Source organism: Biomphalaria glabrata, chromosome 6 (genome assembly GCF_947242115.1).
Source record: "Biomphalaria glabrata chromosome 6, xgBioGlab47.1, whole genome shotgun sequence".
Classification (NCBI taxonomy): domain Eukaryota; kingdom Metazoa; phylum Mollusca; class Gastropoda; family Planorbidae; genus Biomphalaria; species Biomphalaria glabrata.
The window spans coordinates 39,013,377-39,023,253 of record NC_074716.1 but is presented as its reverse complement, the minus strand read 5'-3'; the positions used below and the strand labels follow the sequence as shown (position 1 = coordinate 39,023,253).

Genomic DNA, 9,877 nt, shown 5'->3' with positions numbered 1-9,877 from the left:
ATAAATTATTTTTCTGAAAATGGATTTTCCCCCCCAATAGAATGCTTATATGTATTTTTAATAGACACTGAACAAAATAGATCGACAGTAAATCAATGTTTAATGACAAGAAAAAGCCTGTCAAACACATTTGTACATTTTTTCTGATCAAATTGTAATGTAACAGTTCAGTACCTTGAAAACATGTTTTCATAGAAAGTAAACATGATTACTATTAAAAATATAAAATGAAAAGAGAGACATTTCTCTGAAATTTTTACATTGTAACATAGAATGCTTTAAAAATAATTAAATGGGCCATTAATTTAAAGTTTAAATTTTATAAGGATAAAACAAGAAATTGAAAAGAAAAAAAAATAGTGTGCCATAAATGGTAACTAAGTAGTATTTAATAGAAATGACAGAATTGATTGTTGTTTAAGGCTCATAATTTTAGTCTCACACAAATACTTTGACAAATACAAAATGTGCAATGTTCTCAGTTGATACAATGCCTCCTAGTGCTCCTAACTTATTCATTAATGAAATAAATTATGTTATTGGGTCAGGCACCAAAAACCTCAACAGGAAAAAATTTGCCTGCTCTCAAGAGCAACAATTATACTTTGAAAACTACTTGAAATGCACCGTTCTCTAAATGAATTTCAAATATTATGAGTTAGTGCTGACCATTCAGTTCATCCACAAAATCAAGTCAAATTTATGTCACAAATATCTGGTTATATACATTTTTTAAATTATTTTTTTTCATCTATCTGTTCCTGGGCTTCAACTGGTAATTTTCCTACTTGAATTGAATTGATTACTAGCATTGTGTACAGCTCACGAAATACTGAAAAGAATTTAAAAAAACTGAGTAAGAGACATAGTTATTTTGATGTAAAAAAATATATTGCACATTTTTCATTTTGATAACAATTGGTATATTCCCCTCATAACCTCTAGAGTTTAGTACTTTCACAGCAAATAGATTTCCTATCAAGTGAAAATTAATCATCAATATGCACTATTAACAAAAACCTCTCCAATTTTTAGTAGGTTCAACAAAATGTACATTATAACAATAGTTGATTAGTTTTTAATATTTAAATATCTAAATTTAAAAAACTCTGATACAACATATTTTCTTTGTATATTATAATATTACTAGTCGACTGGCGGCATAGCATACGCCACTATTTTGCAGAGCCGACCTTAGGCCACTGCAACCTAAACGACAGCAGCGGGACCCGCACTTTCATAGGATCCGTGCTAATTCTAGGTGTATAAATTATTAAATTAAACCATTTTATAACTTATAACAGATTTCCCGCTGCCTCCTGTCGATTTACCAGGAGCTACTGGAAATCTGCTGAAATTGCAAAATATACGAAAAGTCCTGGAAATATCCGGAAATTATTAAAATCTTTTGAAAACTCATACAAGTCTCCTGAAATATATAGACAAAAATTGTCATTTTGGGGTGTCATTCAATATGGAAAACGCCTATTTTAAGCCTCAAACTAATGAAGAATTACTTCAGGTCAATAATTCTCATAGATAGATTAAAACATTTGGTAATTCTTGCTATTGAGCAAGATCTATGTAGGAAATAAAATTTTTATGATATACTTTATGACTTCGCTACATGCAAGGCTCGTAAAGTAGTTCTGTACGTAGTAAAGAATGAATAAAAAGCAAAGACGAATTTATTTTCTAATACAAACTCTTAAATTTCACTTATTATCCATATCCCTACCCAAACTTGGCCCTGCGAAATCTGTTTTTCTCTCCTGCCCCCCCCCCTTTTTTTTTTTGTCGCTAAAATTATGTGGGGTAGAAATAAAAAAGAGTGATCTTTCCATCATCACTTCTTGGTCACAACGGTTAAGTCCGGCCCTGCTATTTTGTGATGGGTGAATACTTCTTGTCCTCCCCACCCTTTTTTTTTCATTGGGTAACTCTAGTCCGCCCAACTTGCAGAAATAAAAGAGTGATCTTTCCTTTACGTGGTGTCCATAGATAATAATATTATAATACATGTGTTTTTGGTAGTACAAAATGATAATTATTTTTTGAACAATCATTTTTCTTTAAATGAGTTTATTTCGTTGTGAACGTAAACAGAAACAACAGTACTTACAATGGAATCTTTGGAAACTTTTCCTTTTCTGGTAAACTCGCCAAATACGACTGTGAGATAAAGTTTTTTCAACAACAGTGGCATCCACTCGAACAACATCACGGCTCAACATGGGCTGTCCAAATAGTGTGAAATCTTTCCCACCTACAGCAAGGACTTTTTCTAGGCGTATTCTGTCACCAACATTTGGTGGAAAGTTCAGCCTAACAGCAATAATATCTCCAGCTGTGACTTTATGTTGCATGCCTCTTATGTAAACAACAGCAAACAGGCGTCCTGCTTCACCCAGCTCTATGCTTGTATTTACACGTTCTGCTACCCCTACAAACAAACAAAAAATGTACCAGTTAACAAATGGATCAAACAACCTGGCTTGCTATTTACCCTTAATCCTTGTTTTACTTGTTTAAACTAACTTTTTAAAATAAAAAGAACCCCTCAATCTCACTCTATTTCATTGTAAAAATCTAATATAGAAACCATATTGTAGAGATCTACACCATTTGATCAATTCTGATGGAACTTGGCAAGAATATTTCTTAGATCATCAAAGAAACCGTAGGTTATGTTAGAGCTCAAACATGCCGGGGGATGGAGGCTAAAAATAGCTTTATATGTATTGTTAAACTGTTTGTCTGAATGATCAGTACTTGAAGGTTTAAATCCTACTGGAAGATAAGGCAAGGTCTTCAGTAATGCTATCATAGCACAATTTTGTTTTGCAGCTCAGGCAAAGGAAACAGATTACAATTACAGCATCATGTCCATCAAAAGAGAGAATAAAAAAAATAATTAAAAGATGACAGGTTTGTGAACAACTCCAATAAACAAACATAAGTTTTGACTGTAACTAAAATAATACATTAGATGTATATTCTCAGACAAATCAGCTTCAGGGTGAAATGAGTTTGCCAAGTACAATGGATTAAAAAATTAGCATGTTCAATGTAGACCATTCCTCTGACATACACTGAGGAACACTTATCATGCACCACATCTCAAAGTAGCTTAGAGGTATTTTCCAGTGTCAAGCCTGACCTTAACAAGCCTTATAAATTCTTAAAATCAAAGATAATCTTGGTTGAATTCTATTGCCACATGATTTAAATGTGTAACTTTTAATTGAAGAAAAAAAAACAGTTATGATTAACAAACCTTTCTGCAGCTCTGGGTCTGTTAAAGGAACGAAATCCTCTAGTTCTTCAATGCCACAAACCCTACATATAGATGGAGAAAGAAAATTCATAATAGAAAAGTGCTCTCTAGAAATAAAGTTTACAACTGCAGGAACTTATTCTTTATGATTTTTTTTTTTCAATTATTAAACCTTCTCATACAATGTATACATACATATAGTGCTAAATTAGTAAAAAAAAAAAAAAAAAAAAAAAAAAAAAAAAAAAAAAAAAAAAAAAAGGTGCCAGTACTCAGTAATGGATTGCCTGACTTTTAACTACTGTGTCTGTTTGTCTGTCTGGTAAAAAGTTTGTAAACGCTATTTCTCCCACACCCAATCTCTGATCAAGCTGAAATTTTGCACAATTATTTCTTTTACCTGAAGAAACAAGAATCAATAAAAAAAATATTAACCTATTAGTTAATAAGCTATTGGTAATAAATTATTTTGTTTGGTATCTTGAACCAGGGAAAGAAATTGTAATTGACTGAAGTGGTTGTATAAGCTGAATTAGTCCCTTTTTATAGGTCTTAGAGAACACAAACTTGAAAAATAGGATGAGACTATAGAAACAATAGGTAACTATACAATCTTCCATGTTCATAAGCTCTCCACTAGCAGAGAAGTTACTGTGTTGGCTTGAGAAGGCTTGAGCCATGAGTTCAAATTCAGGTTGTTCACCCGTTTTTTAAATATTTTTATAAATGCTTTTTTATTGTTAGTCTAGATCTATCATTAATTTAATTACAGGACTGATCCAAACTAATTGATAAAGTACACTTAATATAAGCTTTGTTTTTTAAAAGTATTTTAAAAAATATTTTCTTGTTATAAATTCAAACAGAATGTTGACATTGTATATATGTGTAAACCTACAAGTTATTTGTATTATTATTATTATTTCTCATGGAGGGAGTTGATGTTGTAATATTGTGTGCAAGAAAGTTAGTAAACAGACTCATGAATCTAGATTTTATAGCATTGGCTCTGTTTATTGCTTATCAAGTGTACCAGTATCATATTTATAAGCTAACACAGAAAACCACTTATGCCTCTTCTATAATTGAATAAAGTTTCCCAGTCCAATACCAGGCTAATGTCAATTACCATTGTACTCTCAGAAACAGCAAAATAATCTGTGATGTTTAGAACAAGATCACTTACCCCATTGCCCAGCTGGTTGTTGAATCTGCAAGTTGAATACTTTTACAACGATATGAATGATACACAGGTGATGACTGCTGTGATAGTACATGGCCGTTTCCATAATGACTGCACAGACCTACTACTCCTATGTGTGCTCTTAAGTAATTTCCAGCTACAGAGCTGAGATTTCTAGCACCTTAGGTAAAGAAAGAATAAATATGTTATTGTTAAAGGAAATTTCTCTTTGAAACTTTAAGCTTTGTTGCATGAATTTATTTGTAAACTAAATTTTTGTTAGTAACAATTGATGTAATATATATATATATATATGTTTTGATTTACAGATAATGAATATATTATTCTTTTTTTTTATTTGCATTAATAACTTAGTAATTGATGTTTTTCCAACACAATTTTCTTGCGCATCCAAAACAGTCAGACTTTCACCGGGTTTCTATGTGACGTCACAAATACGTTTAGTTTAATCTATTGACTTCTATATAACGAGAGACCATACAGCAAAGTTTACATTCTCGTAAAAGAAATATATCTTTGTCTATGCAGTTAGATCTAGGATCTTGTATGCAAAGAAAAAAATGCTTATTAAAAGTAGATTTCTTCTTCTTCTTCTTCTAGCCAGCTTTATTGCTGCTGAGCTGTGAGCTCTTTTGCAGACTGTGCCAAGGAAAAAAAGTGTGCTGTTTTCTTCAGTTGTTCAGCACTGCCGTACAGGGTGTTGGTTATGTTGGGCTGTAGTGGAAGTAGGGTCTGCCTAAGGTGGATTAGGGAGGGGCATTCAAAGAGGATATGGTTTACGGTTTCAAAGGGGTGAGTGCAATGTCTGCAAAGGGGTAGTTGTGTGGAGTTTATTTTGTTCAGGTGGTAATTTAATAGTGGTGTGTGTCCTGTTCTTAGTTGGAAGATAGTAGATTGTTCTTTACGGGGGAGGAAGTTAATACTGTCCAGTTTGTTAGGCGTAGTCATTTCTCTGTACATGGCTCTGCCTGTGTTTCCTGATGCCCATTGGTTGAGCCACTCCTCTTTGTGATTGTTGACTAACATTGACCTTAGGGTGAGGTAGTTAACAGGTCTATCTGGTTGTTCCATAGATGAACCTGCCTTTGATAGCTTATCTGCCTTTTCATTTCCCATGATGCCAATGTGTCCAGGGATCCACTGTAGTGTAATATTGATATTTAATTTTGATATCATCTGGTGGATTATCACAATGAGTGTTGTCAACTCTCTTGGGCTGTTTGAGGTGCTGCTGTTAAGTGCTTGCAGAGTAGATTGGGAGTCTGTAAAGACAACAATATCTGATGGTGGTTGCACTCCTTCATATAATTTGTTTTCCACTGTCTTGAGTGCTATGGTAATTGCCTCAATTTCGGCTTGGAAGTTTGAGCAGTAATCACCACAGGGTGCACGTTTCTCAAAGTGTTTATTTTTAGGGAAGACCAGGAAGATTTACATGCTTGACTAACCACGGCAGTGTGTATTTTCCCGCCAGACCACTCAACACACAACAAACACTATCACTTGGTTGTCTTGTCATGACCGACTATACAAAGTCTTGACTAGCCTTACACTGACCAGTTAGTTCGAATCAGTCAGACACACGATCTATTTACTTCTTGGGACAGGGACAGGCTTAGATGAAAATGTTACTTATTTTCTCGAGTTGGTTATCCAATGCTTTTAGATCTATTTATACAAGTATATATATATATATAAATGTTAAATGTAGTTTCTCTTTCAGTATTGTTGAGGGAAGTGAATTATGAAATAGCTTAAAACAAAATCTCATTTTTTTTTTAGATGTCAAGAATTTACTGACTGATTCATTAAATATAAATGTTAGAAGCATTTAAATAAAAAATGGTAAAATGTTTACTATTGCAACTTTGTTCACGCAGAATTTAAATATGTCAATAACTCAAATTTAAAAAACTTTCGGAGTTTCCCTTTAAAATTTAGGCACATCTCAAAAATCAAAGTCCAATGTCATATAAAAAAGCTATAAATTAAAAAAAATCCCCACCTTCATGCCCCCTTGTCAACAAATCATTAGATTTAGATCTATTTTAATAATTTTAAATCAAATCTCCATCTACTGGTGCCTAAATCTATAAAAATAAATCTTATTTAGGGTCTGGATTATATTATGCAGTTTGATATTGATTATTAAAAAATTGTGTTAGGGAGAATTGGAATCATTTTTTCCCAAAATAATAATAAAATTATTTATTTTTCAAAGTGTTTTGTATAATAGAGTCTAGATCTGTTTAATCCAATTTACGATGTACAGCTTTGGCTTTTTGCTACATCTACATTGATTATGATAGAAATATTAGTTACTGTACTACAGTTCAGTTAGTACAGTAAGACTACAGTGTGACAGAAAAAATAACTGGATTAGAATCAGATGTAAAGTAAAAATAGTAAATTTCCCCTTTCAGACCTTGTGGTCTATAGAATCAGATGAGGGCAGTACATTATTTTTAATTATCTAGTATTACCCTAATTCATTTATAATTTTATTGCTTATATAAATGTTAAACTTGTTTTAATAGTTTTAAGTATTGCATTAATGTGGTGAACCATGTACTTCATAACATACAGCTAAATTTATTGTTCATATTATAAACACATACATTACTGTTCATTACATTACACACACACTGACTACCCTAGGCCTAGAGTGGCTAGAGCGGCTAGAGACTAGATAATAGTAATAGATATATAATATATAGATCTATATAAATATACTCTATAAATAATAGTATTTATAACTATAAATATAGAGTCGGCTAGATAGAATGTAATAGAGATAGTCTAGTCACTCAGAGTCACTGTGACTGTGACTGTGAGTAGTGTGAGACTGAAAGTAGTGAGAGTCAAAGTGTAATTAATGCAACTGTAACACTCTAGACTAGAGTGTCTTAGAGACATTACAGTGTCTAGAGTCTATTCTATGTCTATGACTATGTTAGTAAATTTTTACTAGACTATGTGACAGTATGTCTATGTATAGTGATGGGAACTAAACTAAATTTTTTTAGTTAAACTAAAACTAAGTTTGAACTAAAAAAAAGTAATTAAACTTTTAGTTAATCACAAATTGAAAAAATTAGTTAAACTAAACTAAGAAACTTTAGTTAAACTTTTACTAACTATTTTGACCTTTTTTAAGGACGAAACAGCCAAACATGAAAACTATAAACAACACGTAACCAATCTCTTTAGCAAAATGTAATAAACATTTATTTGTGCACATGAAAAAAGATTTAAATGTCTTTATGGGATAGATGTAGATCTTAATAGAATCACTAGATTAGACTAGAATGATACTATTATAGAAAGAAATTAGAAGTAATTGTCCAAGTTCTAATATAAGTTACCTTTTTAGAAGTAATGATAAAACTGCATGTTGACTCTCTAACTAACTCTAGATTCTAGAATATTCTGGATCTAATATCTTCTACAAACGAAATGATCAGAAATATAATCTGGATCTAGACCTAGAATTAGATCTAGCTACTAGACCTAGATCAAATAATTAATATTTTAATCTAAAAATAATTTAAGAAATACTAGTTACTACTACCACTAGATCTAAATAGTGTCTATAGTAGATATCTTAGTAACTCTAGATCTATCTAGAGATTTTAGATTATTATAATTATGATTATAACAAGATATGGGTATTTAGATCTATAATAATTAATATACTATAATATAATATACTCTAATAGATAATATAGGCCTACTAGATCTAGATCTAATAGATCTAGATAGTAGATATAAGTATAATTATAATAGAAGTAGATCTAGTCTAGATTTAGTTAATTTAGTATTAGATCTAGTATAGTGACGACTATTATTAGTAGGGCCTATTATAGTCATTAATATTATAGATCTATCATCTTTGCATCTTAGGTCTTAGTATAGGCCTAATAAGTAATCTAGAATTTTCTAGATATATCTAGATCTAATCTAGACTCTAATTCTAGAATAGTAGAATCTCTAAATTAATACTACTAATAGATCTAGCCTATATTATTGACTTATAATTTTAAATTTACATTTAGATCTAAGACTAAGACTACTAAGAGTTAGACTCTACTTAAGACTAAGAGACTAAAATAATTAAATATAGACTATTATGACTATAGATCTAATAGTAATAGTAGTAATAGACTAATACTAATAGACTAGACGTCACTAGACTCTAATTTTAGATCTATCTAGTAAAAAGTTTTAAAATAAAAAGAGTCGACATTTCTTTTAGATCTATAGTAAAACAAAATTTTTTGCCTGCAGCTATACAGGAACACACTGGTGTTTAATAAAAAGAGCAAAATGTAGATCTATAGAAGCAAGGAATTATCAGGATTTATCAAGCAGCGAAACTTGCTAGAAATATAATGAACACGTGTATTTTTTTTTTAAAGGCGGGAATAGTGGCTATTATAGGGTAAAGGTCAAAAGGCTTTCTAGTGACCTGTGCACCCTCTAGTTTATTCTCCTCTCTATCATTTATTATATATATTCTCCGAATTACATATATCTAAATATTTATTGGTATGTTTGTTAAAAAAGTTTGTAAAATTTGTAATTAAACTTTTTAGTTTGTAACTAAAAAAAATTAATTAAACTAGGATTTTAACTAAACTATTTTTTTTAAATTAAACCTTGGCCTTAACTAATTTTTTTTAGCTTAACTAAAAGTTAGCAACTTTTTAGTTAACTTTTGCCCATCACTATCTATGTAATATGTAAAGTATTAAACAATAACAAAGATGGCTGCCCCTTGAAATCCTGCAGAATTACCGTAAAGTCTTACTAAAGTCAAGTACTGTAATTTGTAATGTAACTTAACTTATTCAGTTATTGTAACTGACTGTGTTTTGTAACTTTTCAATAATTATTATAATTTCAAGACTTTTTTTTTGCAAGATATTAAATATTAAATTATTAAAAATTTAAACGATGATCATGATCTATATCTATTTAGATCTTAAGTTTTTAATAGTTTTCAATGGGCTAGCCTAAAATCTACATCTATATACTATTTACCACAGCAATTTTTGGACAAAGAGCATGACTGCAAAAATGGTTTTAGAAGGCCAAAAATGCATGTTTTTGCAGCCATTGCTGTATCCTTGTTCATAACCTCGTTTAATTATTTTCTGAGTAGCGTCCCTTGTAAATAGGCAGTACATTATAATGGATCACAAGTCTTCCAATAAAATCTACCCAAGCCCTAAATATCTCCGTAAATGCACAACCCTTAACGTTTTAGACCACTTTACATATCTGAGAATCACGGGATCGACGCATCAGTTTTCAGAGAAGTTGATAATAGCCGTTTAACTAAAGCAAATGGGAGGCTGAGTGGTAAAGCACTTGGCTTCCGAACCGGAGGTCCC

At 31.2% G+C, this 9,877-nt stretch overlaps 1 protein-coding gene across 1 annotated transcript; it reads right to left on the bottom strand.

Annotated features, from left to right (window-relative positions):
* Positions 1-83: 83 nt before the first annotated feature.
* LOC106056466 (39S ribosomal protein L21, mitochondrial) lies at positions 84-9,670 on the bottom strand. The gene is made up of 5 exons (XM_013213243.2): positions 9,525-9,670; positions 4,464-4,641; positions 3,278-3,339; positions 2,123-2,443; positions 84-832 (listed from the first exon to the last, which is right to left on the bottom strand). The coding sequence occupies exons 1-5, from the start codon at positions 9,616-9,618 to the stop codon at positions 738-740; spliced, it is 750 nt and encodes a 249-aa protein (XP_013068697.1). The 5' UTR covers positions 9,619-9,670; the 3' UTR covers positions 84-737.
* Positions 9,671-9,877: the final 207 nt, after the last annotated feature.

Bases quoted from the DNA above. Each gene is read 5' to 3' on its own strand.
- LOC106056466 (XM_013213243.2), bottom strand. From the start codon at position 9,618: ATGAACAAGGATACAGCAATGGCTGCAAAAACATGCATTTTTGGCCTT. The intron at 4,642-9,524 runs GTAAATAGTATA...TCTTTACCTAAG, and splicing joins TTTGTCCAAAAATTGCTGTG to GTGCTAGAAATCTCAGCTCT. The intron at 2,444-3,277 runs GTTTGTTAATCA...GTTTGTTTGTAG, and splicing joins AGACCCAGAGCTGCAGAAAG to GGGTAGCAGAACGTGTAAAT.